The 21,182-nt window shown below is 39.0% G+C and overlaps 5 protein-coding genes across 5 annotated transcripts; 3 read left to right on the forward strand and 2 right to left on the reverse strand.

The window, feature by feature from the left end:
* Positions 1-1,603: 1,603 nt before the first annotated feature.
* On the forward strand, positions 1,604-3,382 carry LOC113684687 (glycogenin-1-like). Its single transcript, XM_027202080.2, has one exon. The coding sequence runs from the start codon at positions 1,773-1,775 to the stop codon at positions 2,940-2,942; it is 1,170 nt and encodes a 389-aa protein (XP_027057881.1). The 5' UTR covers positions 1,604-1,772; the 3' UTR covers positions 2,943-3,382.
* Positions 3,042-18,192, reverse strand: LOC113684682 (uncharacterized). Its single transcript, XM_089184533.1, has 13 exons — positions 18,029-18,192; positions 17,691-17,753; positions 15,376-17,571; positions 14,511-14,705; positions 14,053-14,147; positions 13,426-13,485; positions 12,864-13,007; positions 11,873-11,995; positions 7,296-7,386; positions 6,922-6,960; positions 5,595-5,695; positions 4,499-4,617; positions 3,042-3,607 (listed from the first exon to the last, which is right to left on the reverse strand). Exons 1-13 carry the CDS (start codon positions 18,062-18,064, stop codon positions 3,516-3,518), a joined length of 3,354 nt encoding a protein of 1,117 aa, XP_089040659.1. The 5' UTR covers positions 18,065-18,192; the 3' UTR covers positions 3,042-3,515.
* Positions 9,710-11,580, forward strand: LOC113684689 (uncharacterized). Its single transcript, XM_027202082.2, has 3 exons — positions 9,710-9,868; positions 10,448-10,619; positions 10,760-11,580. Exons 1-3 carry the CDS (start codon positions 9,784-9,786, stop codon positions 11,259-11,261), a joined length of 759 nt encoding a protein of 252 aa, XP_027057883.2. The 5' UTR covers positions 9,710-9,783; the 3' UTR covers positions 11,262-11,580.
* Positions 18,193-18,498: 306 nt separating the features above from the next.
* LOC113684690 (PITH domain-containing protein GA19395) lies at positions 18,499-19,355 on the reverse strand. Its single transcript, XM_027202083.2, has one exon. The coding sequence runs from the start codon at positions 19,325-19,327 to the stop codon at positions 18,707-18,709; it is 621 nt and encodes a 206-aa protein (XP_027057884.2). The 5' UTR covers positions 19,328-19,355; the 3' UTR covers positions 18,499-18,706.
* Positions 19,356-21,134, forward strand: LOC113684688 (retinol dehydrogenase 12). Its single transcript, XM_027202081.2, has 2 exons — positions 19,356-20,066; positions 20,521-21,134. The coding sequence occupies exons 1-2, from the start codon at positions 19,379-19,381 to the stop codon at positions 20,814-20,816; spliced, it is 984 nt and encodes a 327-aa protein (XP_027057882.2). The 5' UTR covers positions 19,356-19,378; the 3' UTR covers positions 20,817-21,134.
* Positions 21,135-21,182: the final 48 nt, after the last annotated feature.

Here is a 21,182-nt window from a genome sequence, read left to right on the forward strand (position 1 = left end):
TCTACACTTCTTTTTAACGTAAATTCTGAAAACTTTATTGCTTGTGTTAAGAAGATTTCCAGGACTTTCCAGGTTTTCAAGGACCCGAACGAACCTTGTTCAGTGCTGATTCAGTCCACACCTTACGTGTGTTTGCATGGTTCAACAGAAGGAAAAATCTAGCCATCTTAGCCAAACAGACTCAGTTCGCATCAATGCATTAAATATGTAGCCGAATTATTCCACCAAAGAACTGCAGCATAAATTCAGTAAACAAGTCTTGGTGATTGTTTTCACCGTCTTTAAAACAGGGTCGGCCAGGGTTTTTGGGTATTCGGTATTCAGGGGCGTTTTAAATCGGGTATACGGTATATTGCAGCTTAAATATGGGTATTCAGTATATCACTTTCTTTGAATTTCAGGTATAAAGTATTCAAAGCTTCGATTATTTTTGGGTATATTTGGAGGAATTTGGGGTATTTTGGGGTATTTTGTCGATTTTTTTTCGGGTATATTGGTATTCCACTACCCCCCCTGGCCGACCCTGTCAAAACGACAGGAAAAACTAAAGTGCCACTAGTAAAAAACACTTCCTTCCTGCTCGCGGGTCCAACGAGATCTCAGTTGTTGGAGCCACAGGTAGTCCAAATTCGATATACGACCACATATATACTATAAAAGAATTGTATAGGCGGAAACGGTGACAAATATTGATGATTTAACTATAAAGATAGCTGACTTTACTTCAGTCTAGCGTTTCTTTGGCTTCGGTGTGACTGTTGGGTCGATTCGAAGCGATTTGGCGGTTTTTAGCTCACCCACCTTTTTTTTTTTTCGAAGAGGACCTTGCAACCTATCCAGCCGCGATAGGAAAAAACGTTCGAATGAAGCAGTCTGCTAACTTTTAGAGTGAAATCATGGATATTTTGGGTTTCTACATGCAACCGTCTCGTTCGAACAATTTTAATAAATAATTCTGCTTTTGCGAAATGCAGCAGATGTACTTATGTCAGCAACGAGCACGGGCTACCCGTACAGAAGAAAATTGAAATACCTTGAGCTTTCGTTAAATGTTTACATCTTTCCGCGCTAATTAATGAGAACTGTGGCTTTCCCTGGCCTGTGATATTTCAAAAGCTCTACAATCTATTGAGGCGTTTACCAACTCCGCGGGATTGCAAACAATTACTAGCTTACTTCCTTTTAAAGCAAAATTTCCACTGTAAGAAATATTGTATCGCTATTTTCCTACGTTTCTAATTATTTTGTATTCAGTGGGTAAAATAGACTTGATAGAAAAATTGAAACTGGTAACCTGAATAGGGCTACACAATGCTTGTTTTGATTAAATATTTAAGTCACGAGGCAGGAAGCTTCGCCATCTGTCACACAGTGGGATAATCGCTTGGGATAAGAAACGAAATTTTTTGTTTTAAGTCTCTTAATTTTGAAGAACGCATATTTGCTCTTCTAAAGGTGTTTCTATTTTCCAAGAGGCTAAAAAAAAAGTTAATATCTAAGTAATTCACGAATTTCTCCTGCCGTACCATCAATAAGTTCAAAACATATCGAATTACCCAAACGAATGGTTGCACATTAGAGAGATTACGTGGCCCACAGATCCTGTTTTCATATATCCTGTCAAACAAGGAATAAAATCGACTGATAGTCTATCAGCAAGGCGACTAACATGTAGTATATGCATTATAATTGGAATTTTCGTCCAGCCCGGCGATTCGCAACCACAGGTCTTCTAACCACAAGCAACCTGTAGTATTATTAGTAGCTTGACTATGAAGGACACAAAAAAAACACATGGCGGATCACATCGGCCTCTTTACGGATTGACAGTCTTGATTTCGATCGCGGTGGTGATTTTCATCTTTCTGTGGAGACCAATACTGCTTTCGTATTTCTTCAGATACACTAAGATTATTATTTCAGAAGCTATGAGCTATGAGCAAAGAATTATGGACAATGAATTACAGCTTGCTCGTAAGGAATGGAGAACGTACCAGATTGAAAGCCGTTTTGGGCAAGAATGGTGCAAAGAAAATGTACAATCGAGAAGCGATGTCACATGGCTAACAATTGTGGTAAACGATAATTTCGTCGTTCCTGCGTTGGTCCTGGCTCACTCCATTCGAACGTTCTCTTGCCACAAGAACATGATTGCTCTGATTGCAGATACAGTGACAAAAGAAGCCCAAAGGGCACTTCAGAGAGTTGGTTGGGAAACTCGAGTAGTCGAAGCAATGGACTGTGACTGGCTGGATGCAAAATTGAGCTTTGAAAGAAACGAAGGATTGTTCGGAAGACCACGAGGCTACAGAATAATAGGAACACACACTCGATTTCACGCGTGGAAATTTACTGAATTTTCTAAAATTATTTATGTCGACGCCGATTACATGTTGATGACGAATATCGATCAACTGTTCGATATTCCAGATGACTTTGCCGCCGTACCATGCGCACGACCTGGTGTAGTGGATCCTTGCTTTAATGCTGGTCTCCTTGTTTTTAAACCCGACACGAAATACTATCAGGAAATCATGGACTTATGGCGAGAAACCACCGAAAGAGATACTTGTCCCGACGATCAAGTTTTGCTCTGGCATTATTATGCAGATGCTGGTAAATGGAGAGCACTTCCTTACGCGTTTAACATCAGACTCATCACCTACAGACCTTTTAACTCTTATCACTTTGCTGGAGGCAAAGGCGGCTATCATCCCCCCAAGCCGTGGTCCGCAGATTGCAGACCAAGCAGGAAAGAAGCTGCAGAGTATGACAGACCAATTGTTGATATAACAGATGTAGAAATAATTTTCTGGAAGAATTTTTATCAGCTATTGCAAAGGTATAATTTAGAGGACTGGTGGAAATCTACAAAGCTGTTTCGACCAAGGCAAGAGTTTGGTGTTGTACCCTATGTGGATTGTAAACAAAGTGACTTGTGATATGAGAGTGAAGACATACCAGTGGGTTACCGTTCGATGGAAATTGGATTTGCTTGTAAATTAGTAAAGGAAAAGTGGAGTTATAGTCGCGATAACACCTTTTCGATCAGAAGTTTTTCTATTTTCATCAACTGTCCGCTGTTTACTGTTTTGATCTGAATTACAAGGAGTTACATGGCACTGATTTCTCAGAGTTTAAAACAATATTAAACCAAGAATGAACTACTCGATTACAGCTTTAAATACTGATAAGTGGTGGTCACCATTTTCTGTTTACAGAAAACATTAATATTATTTTTTCCTTTTATTATCCCAACACCAAAAAGCTCGAGTATTTTTCTTATTTAAATTGATGATATAAATTTATATTGGACATATTTGCAAAACTAATGTATGGCCTATCTCCTTCACATTTCTAATAAACTTGGCAGTTTTACATTTTATCAAATGTATGTCAATTCAGTAGAAGTAAAGTGGTGTCAGAACCAATATTTTGATACCCAAAATAACTTCCAAACATATTTGCAATTCGGTTCAGTTTTTCGAGTTTTCAGGAGAGTAGCCAGCTTGTCTTCAACCAATAGAGAACAAATGAACACAGCCACTGGCACTACCAAAGGCTACAACAGGCCAGCCCCGATGAAATCCAACACTGCTCACTTTATCTAGAAAATATAAGCAGGATAAATATAGCATTGTTGTAAAAATGTTCATGATGGACCCTAATGATGGAGCCGATGACAACCATGGTGATGATTTTGTGGTTGTTATTTGGGGCATTAAGGGGTCAGGATGGCAAACGTAGAGGAAGATGTTAAAATGTAAATTTTTATTTTCATAATTTCACAAATGGCTGGATGTATGTTACATCACTTACAGCGCCTAACCTCAAGTTCAGCATAACGGGTTGATCATTTCAAAGCTTCAACATCCACCCCCAGACATTTAAACTTTTGAGGGTTGGTTTGTTCAAATTCCTGCCCACCCCTCAAGCCAAAAATTGAGTTCAAATGCCGCCCCCCCCCCCCCCCAGCACAATTTTCCTATTGAACTATTCTTTGTGTGATCAACAAATGTTGTATAATGTAGCAAAGTTTTTGGTGCTGCTTGGGAGATTTCACGTCGTTGTTTTAGCAGAGAGCGTCTAAGAAATTTAAAAAAAATTTAATCGCTCGCACTGAGTTATTGCTCCGCCCATTAGATCTTTTGTTTGGCCACGTCCTCGTTCCTGTCGTCGTCGTGGTTTGCTAAAGCTCTCTATTGATGATGATCATGACGATAAGTTAAACTGAAGTTAAAGTTTAATTGTTTGAAAACTGTGCTGCTGCAACTCTTAATTTAAAGAGACATTGCAGTACTTCATATGAAAAATTCATGATGGGTAGAAAAGTTAAAAGCGTACGTTTTTTCGGGGGGGGGGTCCAAATCCGTGAGGGAGGGGGGGGGGTCCAGATCCGTTGACGGATTTGGACCCTTTGTGACACCGCTACCCGTAGTATTTCCCCTCTCAGACTTACAAGAACGCTGCCACACTGAATTTCGTACGGTTTTCATACCTTGAAACACTTTCATCAAAGCAAGCCTTCGACTTTTGGTGATGTTCCACAGGTTCACCTCACCTGTGGCCTGACCTCCTGCTGCGATATACTGACCGTTAGTGCCTATCGTGTGGAACCTTGATGAGATCAAAATTGACATAGGCGAGTTAGATCTTAAAAAAATATTATGTATGCATTACCTGATTACTATGGAACCAGCATTAGGCGGTCACCCAAGGAGAATGGCAGGTTGACCGCTTTATAAAGGTTCCACAGAATAGGGCTATTATAAAAATAATAATAATAAAAACGGCATTTTATACCATAATTGATCACTCAATGTACAAAAACTCACTCCAAAATACAACTCACATTGATTTCGGGAGAGAAACATGGATTAAAAGTTACTTGAAATATTTTTCTTAGCTTTGTTTAAGTGGTTCCGCTTCAAGAGACCGTTCAATACAAGTGAAAGACGATATGAAAACTGGCCGTTGGGACTTAGTTAAGGGTGATCACGACCACTTAATAGAGGTGACAGCTAAATAGTGGTGGAAATCACAATGATTAAGGGGAAACAAATTCGGGACTTTGACAACCGACCGCTTAATACGGTGCCGCTTAATACAGGCTCGACTGTATTGGCCTTTTCGATTGCAAGTCGTGAAGCCAAAAGACAAACACATCAAAAAAAGAAAAGGCAATCAAGAGTTAAGCACATAGCGCGGAAAGAACGCAACACTAGGATGGAACCAACTTTATTTCAGAGTCAAGTCCAGGGTCGCAAAATCGAATTAAGAGCAAATTTAAATTGAGTGTCGAAATTACTCCAGGGTTGAAGTACGCTTGGTTCTTTTCATTCTTTCATAGGCTAAGAAAACTCGTACCACCCCCTCAATCAATATTCATGCGAAACTCAACTTAGTACTTGCGTTTATTCTGCGCTTTAAGCAGTTTGCATGTATTTAGTTTGATTTCTAACTAGTCCAAGGGGTATTCTTGTTTGTTCAGACTGGCTGTTGTGATTACTTTTATTAAGTTTACTTAGTTTCGTTTTCATAGAAATCAATCATAGACTCCACATTCGTTTAAAGATCATCTCTACGATACTTACCCATCTATTGGAAAAAAGCGTTCCAGGCATACCATTTGGGATGTTTTTGGATTCAAAGCAAGTAACAAACAAGAATAATTTCTTTCTCCACATTGAATTTCCTGAAAATTGCAAAAGATCATCACTGGTCTGTATGGAAGCGACAGTAGGCAACAGTAGGTCTCCCAAGTTTGGCATATGTCAGTGACATATCAGTCAGTGCTTTCATCAAGTGTTCATTAAATAAATAACAAAGTCAACTGAGAAGTCTGCCTCATTGCCTGATAAGAATCTGTGTGTGCAAATATGAGTAGTACCTGACACCAGGATCCGTCAATTAATCATCTTAGTGTGGCTGCCCTATCTTTCTAACAATTTATGACTATTATTAACTTTTGGGTTCAAATAAAGTTGTTGTTGTTGATGAATGTATGTGAATACCGTACTTTCTAATTTGAATCCCATCTGCATGCATATATTTCAACCTTACACTCCCAGACACATTTGTTGGGACACCTCCCGTCTCCCCTGCTTCTCTCAATTTTCGTCTGCAAGATGGCAGAGAAACATTGGAAGGGGGAGAGGAGCCAAAGAACAACGTAGACAGTTTTCTGGAGAAGTGTCCCAACTAGTTATGTCTGGAAGTGTTGCTCAGTAAAGCCGTCGGTTTACAAGATTGACGTTTAAGTTAGGTCCGTCTTTTTTTTTAATAGAGCATCTTTCTCATTTATTCAAGTTTGAGTTTTTTTCTTCCCCGACCTCCGAAGCCCAGGGTTAGTTTATCAAGACGACATGATTCATCCTTTGGTCCACCAGTTGCAAAAAACTGTCGATAGGTCCTCTCTGAGGGTTATTCCTTTTCCTTTGAACATTTTCATGTACAAACTAACACATCCGATCAAAGCAGCAGTATATCACAGCAGTGCATGCTATTCAGCAGATTATCGTTACTTTTGAGTTCGACCACAAATAGAGGCCGGCACCCCAATTAAACTCCAAAGCCAAAATGAAAAGCCTCCGACGTTTGTTTGTACAGTAAGAAGTTTTAATGAGGCGTTTTCGTAAGGGCAGCATATAATCGTTGTGACTTATTTATCATTGTTTAAACGTTTACACGACAATCACTCCAGATTCGCTCTGATTTTAACTGGCAAATCAAGGGTTTTAAAACTGATCGGTCAGTGGAGGTCAAAGTGAGAAAAGATGAGACAGTATCTGCTTATCAGTCGCCGTTCGAGTTTCAAAATGTCCGTATTCTCTATCCCTTTTACCAGGAGTTGAAGTTACAACAACTTCGTCAAAGGCTAGAGGAGTACTAAAAAGATTAAAAACAATTTTATAACAATACCTTTCCTGATCGACCAGCCATCATGAGAAAAAGAAGCCCCTAAAACCGAAAAGACAAGCCTTTAGAGTCACAGTTGTTAAAACTATGTAATGATCCTGAATCGAGCTGCGACAAATCACCTGTAACCCTCTGACTCCCAAAATTCAACTTGAAATTCTCCCTTTAAGTTCCATACATCTTGGTCTAAATGAGTGAGAATAATTCACCACAATGAAAAATCGTGTCTTCTCACCACTTACTTGCTGGATAATGGATAAATATAGTACGGAGAAGTTACATATCGGTCACTCTGGGGAGGATTTGTAAGACAATAGAGGGTCCACTCTGACTGAAGCCAAACTATTATGAAAAATGAAACAAAATAAAGGTCGTACCCTTTCAGTAGACGCTTTAAGGCAAAACAACTGACCAAGACCTTGGGTACGGAGACTTATGGTTCGTAACTCCTGGCATGTCTTGTGATTCCTGAAATCAAGGACGAAAACCACCGTTATGACATTTTTTACGAATAGGTTTACAGTCAAAATCAGAAAAACGTGAACACGTGTATGTTTCGGGAATATTGTTGTGTTATGACTTATTATGTTGGACTGATCAGTACAAGTGAGCCAACCAAAAAAGCATGAACTTAATACTCGTGTTGCTTAAAAGTCGATAATCTTAAAAACTCCTTGTCGATGAAAAATAATCCTAGAAACATATTTGTAATATATATCAGGGATAGTTTTGGACAGTGCAACATAGCAATGCTTTGAACCCATTCAATCATCGTGCGGAGTATTCTCTTAACGCATGCGCAGTACACCCTCGCATCAGTATGTATATTTTCCGTACTGTTCTCTATACATTTCGTAAGGTGCTGACAAGGAGACGTTTTATGACAAACAAGAGCTTCTTTAGTTTGTGACCCTTTCCTTTATTGTCGTTACCTTAATGTGAGATTCAGGGGTGATACTGTAGAAATTATTTGCGAGTCTCTCTTAAGGGGCAAAGGGTCAACTCAATATGAATGGGTGTTCTTGACTCAGTATAAACCTTTCGAATAAACTGTATCGTTTTAATGTCCAAGATTCTACAACAACAAGTCCCATTGGTGCCATTACTAAGAAAAAATTTTCCCACTTTTAAAGAGGCAAGTAAAATTTTTAAAGTTGAAAAAATATTTTATCCTTGAAGTTTATGCCTCTTCGGTAATCTTTTAAAACATTTGTTTGGCAGTAATGAGCGACACAGTTTTTCTAGTTTGCTTGGCAAAGAAGCATCTCAAAGCAGATATCATTCAGAAATGGGTACAAGGTGAGGTGTTACGATGTTATGTCAACATCAGGGCAACTCTCTGAATATTGATTTGTTATGTACATGCCAGCAGACTATAACTGCTCTAGATTAATCACAAAAAATATATGTTACATCTAACTTAGCGATCATTTGTTTTGCCTATGTGACAACTCAGTTTGTAAGTCTTCTCATGGACGGATATAGATCATGCATCATCGTTACAGATCGTTTCAACCGGAGTGTTTTTCGAGGTAATATTTTCAATAAACAATATAACAATCTGATCTGTTAATTGGGTTCAAAGTGCTACTTTGTACACAGTTGATAGAGCAGATCATTGTACTACTTTCTAAAAACTATTTATCTATTATCTATCTATTCCCAAGATCAAATTGATGTGGAGGATTTCAATAACATCGCTCTAGCTTAACATCCACTCCTAAACGGCTCCTTAACAAAAGAGTTATGATGGTCTTAGAAAGTACTCGATAGGATCAAAATAGCAGAGCTGCAGTATTTGGAGTGTTCGTTTAAATGTTTAGTGACGTTTTCTCCGTTTTCTGAGGCTATGCACGAAAAATAACTACTTCCCATACAATTCTCTAACAAGTCATATAACAAACTAAGATGCGCCATGATTATCGAGTGAGAAGAGAGATTGTAAGACGACATTTCCTATTAACTCTAACGATGAAAAGACAAAAGGTGAAATTATTGGTGGCCATTAACGATTCAACATAAACGTGTGACTTTACTTTTGTAACGAGTATTAACACGTGCATCTCAACGAAAAGAGAATATAACATGACCAACAAGGTGATCAGGGGTTAGTGCAACTCTATCGACTACTTCCATTTTTCGCGAATGAATTGAGCGTCTTGAATGTCATTCGATACAAGTTATTGAAAGAAAGACGAAGTCTTTTTTTCCTCTGATACATGGTACTTAAAATGGCTAATGAGCCATGAAATGTTGTGCACTGCTATACCACAAAACCACTTGAAGTAACTGTAGGCAGCTTTAAACGATAAATATTGAGCTGAGACGTTTTAAATATATTTTTGACTCATCCTTGATTAAAAATAACTTTCTCAAGTTATCAGATGAAACAAGGCTACCTTTACACCCTTTTCAAATGTTTCTCCGATGCGCTCCCTCCCCCTCCCCACAAGAAAAAAAAATAGCAGCGTTCCATATGTACTTTTATCATCTGTGTTGTAGTTGCATTCAACATTTTTTTTTTTATTTTCCAATCCAGTGCTAGTAGCAGGGCGTGATAGCAACCTCTCTTACTTGATACATGGATATATTTTGTGCTTAAAAAGCAATTAGTTAAGCAGCACCACAGACCACTTTAAAGATAAATATTAATACTACACTTCAGAAGAAAGGCTTGGAATAGATAAAGTAAGCCCGTCACAGTATTGCGATTTCAGATCGTTTCAGCTCAGGCAATACTGATAAGTATTACTGACACAGGCGACAACGATGACGAAGGACGCACTTACTTAAACCATATATAAAGAAATTTCCAGTTCATTCCTTAAAGTGTTTGCTCTTCTTAACAAACAGAGTAACACAAAAATGATGTCGAAAAGTCGTTTGGTATCTTTGCTGCCTCTGATGTTTGTCATTCTGGTGACAAATGGCCTCGGTTTTACGGAAGAAGGTAATTCCTATTTCGGACGCACTCTATAAAGTCGGTGATGGTACAAACCATGCAATGGAGATCCCCTTTTGATGGAAAATATTTCTTTACATAAATAATACAAAAAAAAAATTTAGAGAAAAGAACAACTAGTAATGAAAGACGTAGAAGATCACAATAGTTCTGGACAATAGTTTGAAGAATGTTTAACTATAACCCTTCTGAAAATGCACCGATTCTTGCCCAGTAAACTGGAAAAGAGACAAGCGAGATATTTGGTCGGATAAAAATAAGTCCCAGAGCAGATTGCCTTTCTTTTTCTTCTGGAAGTTGGTTTTGAATCAGAATTGTGAACCTATAGTTGGGTGGGTGGCCTGAAAGGGAAACATTTTAGCTAGGATTTTTCTTTTTCAGATCGGGAAATGTAGTATTTTCAAAAACGCAGTGGCACTGGATAGAAACCACAGCAAACAGCATTTGAAGCAAATTTGAAATAAGGCAGTACGATCTTAAGCCCTAGTCGCTCTGATCACTCCAGGGCTCAGAAGCTACCAACAAAAAGGGAAAGCCGTGTTCTGCTAACAATTCTAACATTTACAGACATTCAAGAGCTTGACCTCCCTAGAGAGGATGGAAGTTATGTTGAGTTGGAAGATCCAGGCATTCAAGAGCTGGAGCTCCCTGAGAAGGATGGAAGTTACGCTGAGTTGGAAGATCCTTACACGGATCCGGATGTTGTCAGCGAAGATCCAAGGCGTCGAAGAAGTCGAAGGTAGGACGAACAGCTACGTGCAGAAAAGTTAAGGCATTTCTAATGTTAAGGTGAGGGACCTTCCCCTCATTTACTAACTAAAATAAACTGTAGGCCAAAAGCTAGAGATGTTGAAGAAAATCAATTTTTTTTCGCGACAGATGTGGACCGGACGTGACATCTTGGCTTATAAGGCAAATGAACCGTAACAGAAACAACAGAGCCATCAGAAGTTGCCGTAGCTGGTACAACACTTTTCTCTGGCCCAGGTGTCTCGTTCAGTTTGCCAACCTTGTCGCTAACTGCAAGCCGTGGGATTACAAATGCACCCAGACGTTCAGACGACGATCATGTCCCTATCGTTGCCCAAAAACTGTGACCCTGTGTGGACGATGCGTAAATTACGATGTACCTGGAAACATCCACTATGGCTACGTCGGCCGCGCTGCCAGCATTCGACGCTGGGTGCTGCTGTTTGCCGCCAACACCGTTCAAAAGGGTGGCATCGACGACGCCAGGGATCAGGTTGCCATCAGAATTGGAATGGACCGGTATGACGTCCCGAGTAAGAGAGCAAACTTTTGCCGGGATGTACTGAGTAGAATTGGTTCCTTGAATCGCGATGGAACCTCGGGCTGCCAAAGATGTACAACGAAATACTAACTAGCTGGAGCCACAGGTTCACCACGAAAAAACCACATGAGATGTAACACGAATGATGAGGACAGTTTCACGTCAAAGTGTACGACGACTTTACTAACGGCAAAAACTAAGACTACTGTGTAATTTCCGGAAAATATTTTTAAAGTAACCTTGTAATTCATTCTATTTTGTTAAGTCGCTCTATAACTGAACATGGTATACAAATTCAATGTTTCAAACAATACCGATTACGAAGACAAAGACAGGCAAAGGCGCATTAAAATGTAAGTTGATTTTAAAATTGTCCTAATGTCATTAAAATAACTACAACTTTTCCTAATGTTTGTGCCTTACAATTGGCCTTCCTAAAGAAAGAAGATAAAGATAATCGTACCATTGTTGAAGTAGAAAGTATATAGGGACAAAGGGGTATAGTTCTTGAAAAATTCAGCCATGGAGAAATCGTTTTTCTCCACGATCCAGTTGAGAAATGAGATGTGATGTAGAGATATCTCATTCCTCTCACTGCGCCTCACAAAGCTTTATACGAAAATCATTAACGACCAGTGATTAGAACAATGATTTTATTGGCGGTAGTTATAATCATAATGATGACAATATCAACAACTCACCACAGTAAGAGTTGATCCTGCGTTGTGCCCAAGAGAAGGCACTGACTACCTTCAACGGCTTGGATTGATGAAAATTCACTTTCAGTGATTATTGGAGTAAAATACTGCCTTTGTTTAATTACCCTAAATAGAACAAGGAAGAAAAATGTCAAAAAATCTCTTGAAGCCAAAGAATTTCGAGCAAAGTGATCGCGATAAATTTGAACTTTTTGTCTTGAATTCAGAGCTCTACCAAATAATTTATTGTTAACTATTTTAAAACTTGACACCTAGCCATGATTGAAGAAAACAGTGTATCTTCACAAAGACGATCAAACCGCATCTTCCTACCCAAAAACCGAGCTATTCACTACTAGCTGGCCATCCTAACAATAGTTTAACTGTTCGATACAGAGGAACCTGCCACGCTCAAACTGGCGTCAATCTTAGTCACTGCGACGCAGTAATGTAGACGGCTCTCACTCACGACGGAAAGTTCTAGTTTATGTTGTAAATACATCTCAAACACTCCATCACTAAGCTTAAATGTTCCACGGGTTTTAAACGGGGAGGATGAGTCCATCAAAGGGATGCAAAGTGGCCAAGTCTACCAAATCAACAACTCCCCGTTGTGCAGTCATAGACATATAAACGCATGGTGCGCGTGCTCTTGTGGGCGCACTCTGTCACTAAAAGTTCCTTTAAACAGACTAATCTCGTCGTCCGAGTCACGGACTGTTTGAATTGCGCAGAAACTTTCTTCCAATTTTCAAAATTAGAAACAAGTTTCTGCGCGTTCCGAAAGAAAAAAAAAGAGTGTTATAAATTTTGTGTAACCAGCAAGTCAAATGAAGGCTACTTAGGGCTTATGGGAGGGGGAGACCACAAGCAGACCACAACAGTTTGTTACGCTACTGTACACTCGAGCTCTACATTTTTATCATTTTAAGTTCTTTCAGTCTTTCAATAGATTTATCACAGTCGTGAAAATTCTTATAGTTCAAATACTCACACGCAGAAACTATCCAGCGTCCACTTTGTCAAGGCTACTTCAGAAGATTCCCTGTTTGCGATAACAAACTCAATGTCCTTGGTATTCTCCTTTTCCCATGAATCAGACAGTAAGCACATGGTTGAAAATTTGTGCTTGTTACTCCTAAAGTAAGAAAGTGCTACTGCTTTCAATTCTTACTTTAAAAATAAGCATATCTTCCTCTCAAAATTTAATCCAGTAGTTATTACTGTTAGCAGTTGGGGTGAAATTTCAAACGCATTTCGGTATTGAGAGCTGTTAAAAAGGAAATTTAAGCTTCACCTTCACCACAGAATTATTACTTGTTGCTTGCAATTGTAATTTTTAACAGATGAAAATAAACTTATATCCATGAAATGCAGAGTGACACCTTTGGGAAGCTACGTTCTAAATTTCTGAGGATCGACATTCCCATCAGTTTTTGGAGAGAGGTCAAAACACTCCCCTTTTTGAAAATCTGCCTGCTTTCTTTGCTTGCAGTGTTTTCCTCTACTTTCATACACATATCTCCTACAAGCTCATACAAATTAAAATTACTTACAAAGTGTCATCATGTTTCAAATCCAAAGAATAGTCTCCATCATCTGAGTAACCAAGAATTCTGCAACGGACCAAAGTAAGAATGACCTAATTGTGTGATCAGTATTAATCATTTCATTTCCCTTTCAATTGCACTTTCTCTGTTTACTTAAAGATGCTATCCCCATGATCTTCACTTGTAGATCTAGCATGTAAAATTAAATTACATGTGATATTACTTTCTAAATTTCTCTTTAACACATCAGCCAAAGTTGATATTACTAGTCAACAGTAAAATATTCTCTGACAAGTGCTTCTTTTCTCTATAAACAATAAAACATCCTAATTTCCATGTGCACTGCATCAGGATCTGTGGTGGACTACATTGTGATGTCATAATTTGACCCATAAATAGGCACATGTAGGTACAGCTAAAGTTTAAGAGTCTTATCCCCTGTTGTAGCTATAAGAGGGCCCATTCTTGAAGGATAATGACCTTTTGCCAAAGGTATCCCAAACGGTTTATGCAGGAATATGGAGCCCCCATATTCCTAATGTAAGCTGAAGCACATGCTCTTTCACACAGCCCAGTTTTAAATTGTCATCATTAGCTCATTAAAAGCTTCTTTCCAATGACTCCTTTCCTTACCTCCCATTGCCTCCACAGAAATTCCCTCCAACCAAAAGGACAACATGAGAATTCCTTGGCACAACTTGAACACTAACAAACTCCTCCACTCCATCCTGCAAGATTATTTCAAGTGTCAATCACAAGTCCAACAAGTGTATTATTTTAACTTTATTCAAAAGTTAACATTTCTTTGTCTGCTATTAGATTTGTAGCATCACATCAAAAACCACTATTTTTGAAAGAAAAGTGGGGCAAGGCTCGCACACAATTTAACACTATGTGGAAATTGAAACTGATATGGCAAATTCACACCATAAAACCACATAGTAAATATGTCTATCACACACATTTTTGTACTTTTAATGAGCTGAAAGTGCATTTGTGCACAAAAAATATTGAACCTCCTGACTCTCTCTGCCATCACACCTGATGGGCTAAACAAAATATTATAACAAAATTTAGTGATGATCTCTTACAGAAGGAAGACTCCATTTGTAAAGTACAGTCCATTGCAATCCAGGTACAACTGTCCAGATGACGATTAAATGAGCCAAACAAACTGCCAGAACATCTCTCTTCATCTTTGGTACTGTTACATCTTTCCCACTTGCTGGCTCATATGATGACAGAGAAACAGACCTGACAACATTGCATTCACCCTCCATATGATGCTATGCAAAACAGATATGACATAACTTAGTGCTAATAATAATTAAAATACTGTTTTTAAAGTTTACTTCACTTCTAATAATAACAAAATGAGGCTATCCTAGCTATTTTATAAGGATGTGGTAGATGCAGTGGCCTTACAGTCAGTTCTCTGGACTCAGGGTGAAGAGGTTCAGGTGTGACACCTGCCAGGTCATTGCACCCTGTTCCTCTGCAAAATACTTTACTTTCAAGGTGCCTATCTCTCCACCAAGGAGTATAAATTGGTACCAGCAAAAAGGCAGGGAAGCCCTATAAAATGCTGGGGGATAACCTTGCTATGGATTGGCATCCTATCTAGGGGGGAGTGGTCATACTTCTAGTCGTTTATGCTACAGAAACTCAAAAACAACTCCTGCTGGATGGGTCACAAGGCTTGAGTGCAGACTTTTCCTTTGCTTCATAAGGAAAGCAAAGATCAACCATTACATTAGAATAGTCTCTCAACCTGCTAAGTTTCAAAGTCACAATAAGTCATCAGTAACAATACAAAAGGTAATGAGAATGGACAAATTTATCCAGTAGAAGATGTTGTCAAGTTCTCCTTACTAATTAACTAAGAAGAGTATAGAAGCTATTAAAGAGAATTAATGACCAGGCTACAGGAGTTAAGGAATTAGAAGCAATATGTACCTGTAAGCAGGCCATCATCAGCATGGGAGTCAGTTCTGATTGATCCTCTAGTGATCTTAAACAGGATGACTGTGAGCTCTCTAAAGGCTCAGTCATTTTTCCGTGAGGAGTAGCTTGTTCACCAACACTAGGTTCAGGACATGATGGACTTAATATTTGTTCTTCTAAATGAAGTAAACTTGGTTGACTTCTGTAAATGACTGAATCAGCTTCACATGAAACTTTTCTAGCTTTAGTTTCCTTCACACCATCTTTTTCAGGAGACTTGGAAGCAAATTTAGGCTGCCTATCATTGGAAATTTCTTTACATAATTTTGGTCCCTCATGACCACACTCATGTGGAAAATTTTTATTCAATGCTCCATTATCAAGGTCTGAGGTATCCATAATCTCTTTGTTGTTTTCATCACCGCTGTCACTTACAACATCAATTTTATCATCAACACCATCCTTAAGAGGAATATCACAAGTTGAGTGTGTAATACTGCTTGTTTCTTCCCCGATGTTTACTTCACTGACTGACTTTTCATCTACCTGATAAAGTAAACAAGGCTTTACACCTATTATAGGATTTTCTTGCAATGTTTCCCATGGAGAGAAGTCTACTTCACTATTATTCATTTGCTCATGTTTCAACTGAAGATCATATTGGTGTTTTGGACTTGATGAGAACTGATTTACACAATGCTCTGAATTTTTTTGACTCTCTAAGTTTCCAGATGTGGAAATGAATTGTGGCGCTTGATTGATACTCTTTCTGTCTGAGGTGTCTGTGATACAGACACTTTCCAATTCATCAGGTTTACTTGTACTATCAAATTGCATTGAGGATGCTATTGATGAATTAATAAAATTGTGATAACAACCTTCTTTGATTTCACCACCACTAAACTCCTGTAAAGCCTTCTCTCTCTTTGGCATAGTGTCATGTTCTTTCACCTTTACTGTACTTTTGTTATTTAGTTCTCTACTGATCCTCTCAGCTGGCAAAGCAGCTTTGATTTTTGCAAGTTTCAACTTTGCAAACTCTTTATCAGGCAAAGAAAAGTCTACAATGATACCCAGAGGACCACCAGGTTTTGCCTCATCTGAGGAGGGTCTTGGGAACACAAAACCCTTGGACAAACTTTGTTCATGTGAATTGTCTTTCAAAGTTACTGATGATTGTTCTGCACTGCATTTCATGGTTTTACTTTTGCTTTGTGAATTGATTCCTTTTTTTGGTCTAGATTGTTTTGATCTGTATGATTTTGTTTTCTTTGATTGTGTAGAATAACCATCCTTGGAAACAAGTGATTGCTTTCCAAAGCTGGGTGTGGACTGTAGTCTTGGAGATCTCCTTGGAAACTCTTCTTCAAATAGATGCATCCAATGCCTGCTTTCTAAAGATAAACTTCCATTTTCATGAACAGAGGGGCAGCTAATACTATTTTTCTTTTCAGGTGCCTCAGCTGCTTTTTCAGAAGCTTCACCTTTTGCCAAACATTCCTGTATGCCTTCATTGTTAAGGGCATCTGGATTAAAAACTGATACAGTTCCTATACTTAGAGGTTCGACTACTTCAGAGGTTGCAGTCATTTCTTTTCCACAATTATCAAAATAAATTTCATTTGCTGATTCACTGTTTTCATTGTTCCATGAAGGAATTTGTACATCCTCATTTCCACAAGAACAAGCAGCATTTCTTAAAGTTTGGCCTTGGTCAACCTCACTCTTGGAAAAATCTTTGTGCTCTGATATGACTGTACTGTTTTCAGGAAGCACTGCATTGTCACATAATACAATATCATCATTACATGATGTGACCCACACATTGTCTGTTTCAAAACCATGAATATTGTTGCTCCCAGCACAAATCTGTGCTATTTTACCGACATTCTCATCTTGTTTGCACGATTCCACAAGGGCAGATCTTTGTTTAGACGTTCCACTGGAAGCCACATATATCCCATTTTGATTTTCTGATTTCCTCTCACAAAGTGGTTGCTGATGAGTCTCTACAACATCCCTAAATGTCACAGTTTTACAGACTCCTTTCTTGTGAGCTGAAAGGGAACTTGAATTTGCGTCTCCGGGAGAAAATGATTCACGAGAAAGTGAAATACTGGATCTGTTTTGAGCATCACCGTACGTGGTCTCCTCTTGGACTGTGAAACCACCAAAGGTTTGCCGCCTTTGCTTTGTAATCTCAGCTCTCTATAAAAGAAGTAATAAATACTGGTCAGAGTGAAAAGACCGTCTCCTTTTAAAGTGAATTGCTTTGTATAAATTCAACACCGGTGCAGAATCATTAGGAAAAAATTCCTGTAACTTACCTTAAGTTTTCTCAAGGCTTTCGCATGTTTTCTTTCAAGTTCTAACAGCCGCTGCCTCATAATCTATACACATGAAAAAGATGCAAATGACTCGATTTAATATATATGGGTGGTTAGCAAATATGTGGTCGGAGATCGCACTTTTATTTCAAATCTCACAGCTCATCATGGAGAATTTAAATTCGAGCTCTCCTTCTCCTCACATAATAGACGAAAACACGTACAAAACTCTCGTTATCACGTACATTTGAACGAATTAAAAATAAAAAAATCCCTTTCCTTTTCATTCGTCCTGTTATTTATGAAAACAAAGGGCAAGTAACCTAAACAAAACTCACCTGTTTTTGTTCATCTTGGCTGCAATGGGCCGCCATATTGTTTGTGTTCAGTCGACTCGAAATTCGCGCGAAAAGTGTAAGAGGTTTCCCGGATGCAACAGATACCCCCGACTTCCATATGTTAGGTCTGCAACACGTAAAAGCGACTAGAAACGAAGACAATGAGAAAGCAAGAGCATCATGGTAAGGGAAGGAGTCCTAGAGAATAGGGAGTGGAAAGGGTACATGAACCATGAAAGGGGAGGACTAATGTTAGGGTGGGAAGCTGGAAAGACACACTGCAATACAAACATTTGTCGATCATTGATTTGCAGTGTTTTATAACGTGGAAAGAGAGATATGAGTCAAAGGTGTGCGAGAGATGGGAGGGCTGGGAAGGGAGAGTATTACCTTCTTTTCCCCATTCTCCCCCCTCCATCCTCAAAAAGAAAACGAATCTCCCTGTGCCCCCTAAAAATAAGCTTCCATACTCAAATGGAACACCTCGTTTATTGCTCCTAACTAAACCAGAATTAATAATGGTTCAACAGCTGTAACTGACAAATTGATGAAACATGAAACTATTTGAAACACTCTTTCTCTAAGTTGAACTTTACAAAAAAAGTTACTTTCCACTGCAACAAGCTTTCAAAAGCGCATTTAATTTTTCACTCAATAATTAAAGCCCTTTCTTTCTCTCTAGCTAATCGTATGATTTACGCTGTTAAAGGCGCCTGTTTTGTGATCAGATATGTTCGGTTTTGCTTCGTAGGTACAAATTGTCACGCCATGGCGATGGGCCTCTTGAAAGTCCCCCTTCAATCCTATGAAATACACTTTGCTAGTTTCAGCTCCAAAGTTACGCGGAAAGTAAATTGAAAGATGCTCCACATTAGAAAAACGTGCGACTTTAGGCGTGTATTCTAAACTTCCATCGTGGTCCTCACTCATTTCAAACTTCTGATCAGGCTCCGCATTTGTATCATCAAAAGTCATGGAAGGGCGATTCTTGTACAGTTTCATTTCAGAGGGATGCTCACCATTTTCTCCGCCAATCACGACAACACCTTTTAATTTGACCTGTCCGACGAAAGGAATGTTAAACAAAAGTTCTTCGTCGACATCACTTTCGACAAATTTGTTAGTATCCAAGCGTTCATCCCAAGGTTTGAAAACGTTTTTGGCCGATTCTTCCTCAGCTTCGTTCAAGCATTGAAGTTTTAAGAGATCAATCTTTAGAAAAAGGTGAAACTGAGCCCCTCTTTCTTCTTCAGAAACGTCATGTTCGTGGTCATGGTGCTGGTGTCCACAACCCGCCATCTTGAAATACGCGGCAGACTGGTAACAAGGTCTTTAGAAAGGTTTTACAAAATGGCGAATGACGCGGTCATAGTCATATCAGCTTTGACCGCTGGTCTTGCCTTTGTATATTATCGTTTGCGTTGTTATTTTGCTGGAGGAGTATGTACGAATACTGTCTCGATGAAAGGGAAGACTGTGATCATCACTGGAGCGAATACAGGGCTCGGTAAAGAAACTGCCCTTGAGCTCGCTCGACGTGAAGCAAGGGTTATCCTCGCTTGCAGGAGTCTTGAAAAAGGACAAAAAGCTGCCGACGAAATCCTTGCAAAGGTCAGAGATGCAACAGTTGTCGTGAAGAGTCTTGATCTGTCGTCTCTGGAGTCAATCCGTACGTTTGCAGGCGAAATTTTAAAGGAGGAAGTGAGGCTGGATGTCCTGATAAACAATGCTGGAGTCTACATGGACCCTCCTGTGCCCAAAACCCAAGATGGTTTTGAGATGCATTTTGGTGTAAACCACCTTGGGCATTTTTTGTTGACAAATTTGTTATTAGATCTGCTCGAGAAATCATCTCCAAGCAGGATTGTTGTTGTGTCATCAAGCTTGGCTAAAAGGGCTTCTATTGATTTTGACAATATTCACGGAGAGAAAGGTCACGAAAAACCTGGAAGAGGATACCGCATGAAAGGTCCCTATGCTCAAAGCAAACTGGCAAACATGCTTTTTGCTCACGAGTTAAACAAAAGGCTTCCTGATGGTAAGGGATGATCATTTGTTTGTACCTTCCAACCCTTTTATTACTAGGAGTAACCAAAAAGAACTTTCCGTTTGGATTATCACGACATTTTCAAGCTGAAAAGATGAGAAGAAGGTAGAAAAGAATCAGTTACATAAACAATACCCTCCATTTGGCCCTAAAATATGCTGGGATATTTCTCCACAGACATTATTTTTTCTGAGGAGTAAACAGTTTTCAGAAGTAGAGCTTAAGGAAAACTGAGATTTCCAAAGAACAGGTAATGTTCAAGGACAAATAATCATGCATATCTTTGTGTCAAATGGAAGCTAATGTAGGGGTGTTTAGACCAATTGTGTATGACCAAAATTATTTGTTGGATTATAAGAGATATTATTTTAAAGACAGGCAGATGAAACAGACCCATACTTCTGTGTTTCCTGTCCTCAAAATGATTCCCATCTTCGATTTCCAGGTGTGACTGTCAATTCACTGTGTCCTGGGTTATGTTGGACAGAACTTCATCGCAACTCAAAACTAAGTTTGCTGAAAAAATTGTTCCTGTACCCAATTGCCACAGTAGTGACAAAGAGACCATGGGAAGGAGCTCAGACAATTGTTTACTGTGCAACTGAGGAAAAGTTAAAACAAGTTTCTGGAGCAATCTTTGCTGACTGTGATGTGAAAGAATTCCCTCCTAATACCAGGGATGATGGAGTGGCAAGGAAACTTTGGGAACTGAGTGAAAATTTGACTCAGAAGGGAGAATAATGTTACTTCACTGGTTTGCATTGACTTAAAAACAGTAACCTTCTTAAACATTAGTTTCTATAAAAGCCTGACAATGGCAGTCTACTGCCACCTGTAAGACCTCCTACCACGGTTTGTTTAGCCTGCCAGCAGGTTCTGTGTTTAGAGTTTGCCTTACAGTAAAGCCACCCTTACATCATCAACAGCCGCTCATGGGGAAAGTTATTGAGACACCTTCTAAAGGCCAGTGTAACTGAAGCTAAAACTGAATGTTTGACATGTTAAGATGTGAAGTAGTTGGTATGTTAATGTAAGAAAATAAATGAAAACAGATTTGGGTAATTTGAGTGTGATAATTTTGACCGTGGTTAATATCTTTGGAAAATG

Source organism: Pocillopora damicornis, chromosome 10 (genome assembly GCF_964200805.1).
Source record: "Pocillopora damicornis chromosome 10, jaPocDami1.2, whole genome shotgun sequence".
Taxonomy (NCBI): Eukaryota; Metazoa; Cnidaria; class Anthozoa; order Scleractinia; family Pocilloporidae; genus Pocillopora; species Pocillopora damicornis.

Bases quoted from the DNA above. Each gene is read 5' to 3' on its own strand.
- LOC113684687 (XM_027202080.2), top strand. From the start codon at position 1,773: ATGAAGGACACAAAAAAAACACATGGCGGATCACATCGGCCTCTTTAC.
- LOC113684689 (XM_027202082.2), top strand. From the start codon at position 9,784: ATGATGTCGAAAAGTCGTTTGGTATCTTTGCTGCCTCTGATGTTTGTC. The intron at 9,869-10,447 runs GTAATTCCTATT...TAACATTTACAG, and splicing joins CCTCGGTTTTACGGAAGAAG to ACATTCAAGAGCTTGACCTC. The intron at 10,620-10,759 runs GTAGGACGAACA...TTTTCGCGACAG, and splicing joins AGGCGTCGAAGAAGTCGAAG to ATGTGGACCGGACGTGACAT.
- LOC113684682 (XM_089184533.1), bottom strand. From the start codon at position 18,064: ATGGCGGCCCATTGCAGCCAAGATGAACAAAAACAG. The intron at 5,696-6,921 runs GTATTGTTATAA...TGCAATTTTCAG, and splicing joins TGGCTGGTCGATCAGGAAAG to GAAATTCAATGTGGAGAAAG. The intron at 3,608-4,498 runs GTATGAAAACCG...TATATTTTCTAG, and splicing joins TTTGATGAAAGTGTTTCAAG to ATAAAGTGAGCAGTGTTGGA.
- LOC113684690 (XM_027202083.2), bottom strand. From the start codon at position 19,327: ATGGCGGGTTGTGGACACCAGCACCATGACCACGAACATGACGTTTCT.
- LOC113684688 (XM_027202081.2), top strand. From the start codon at position 19,379: ATGGCGAATGACGCGGTCATAGTCATATCAGCTTTGACCGCTGGTCTT. The intron at 20,067-20,520 runs GTAAGGGATGAT...TTCGATTTCCAG, and splicing joins AAACAAAAGGCTTCCTGATG to GTGTGACTGTCAATTCACTG.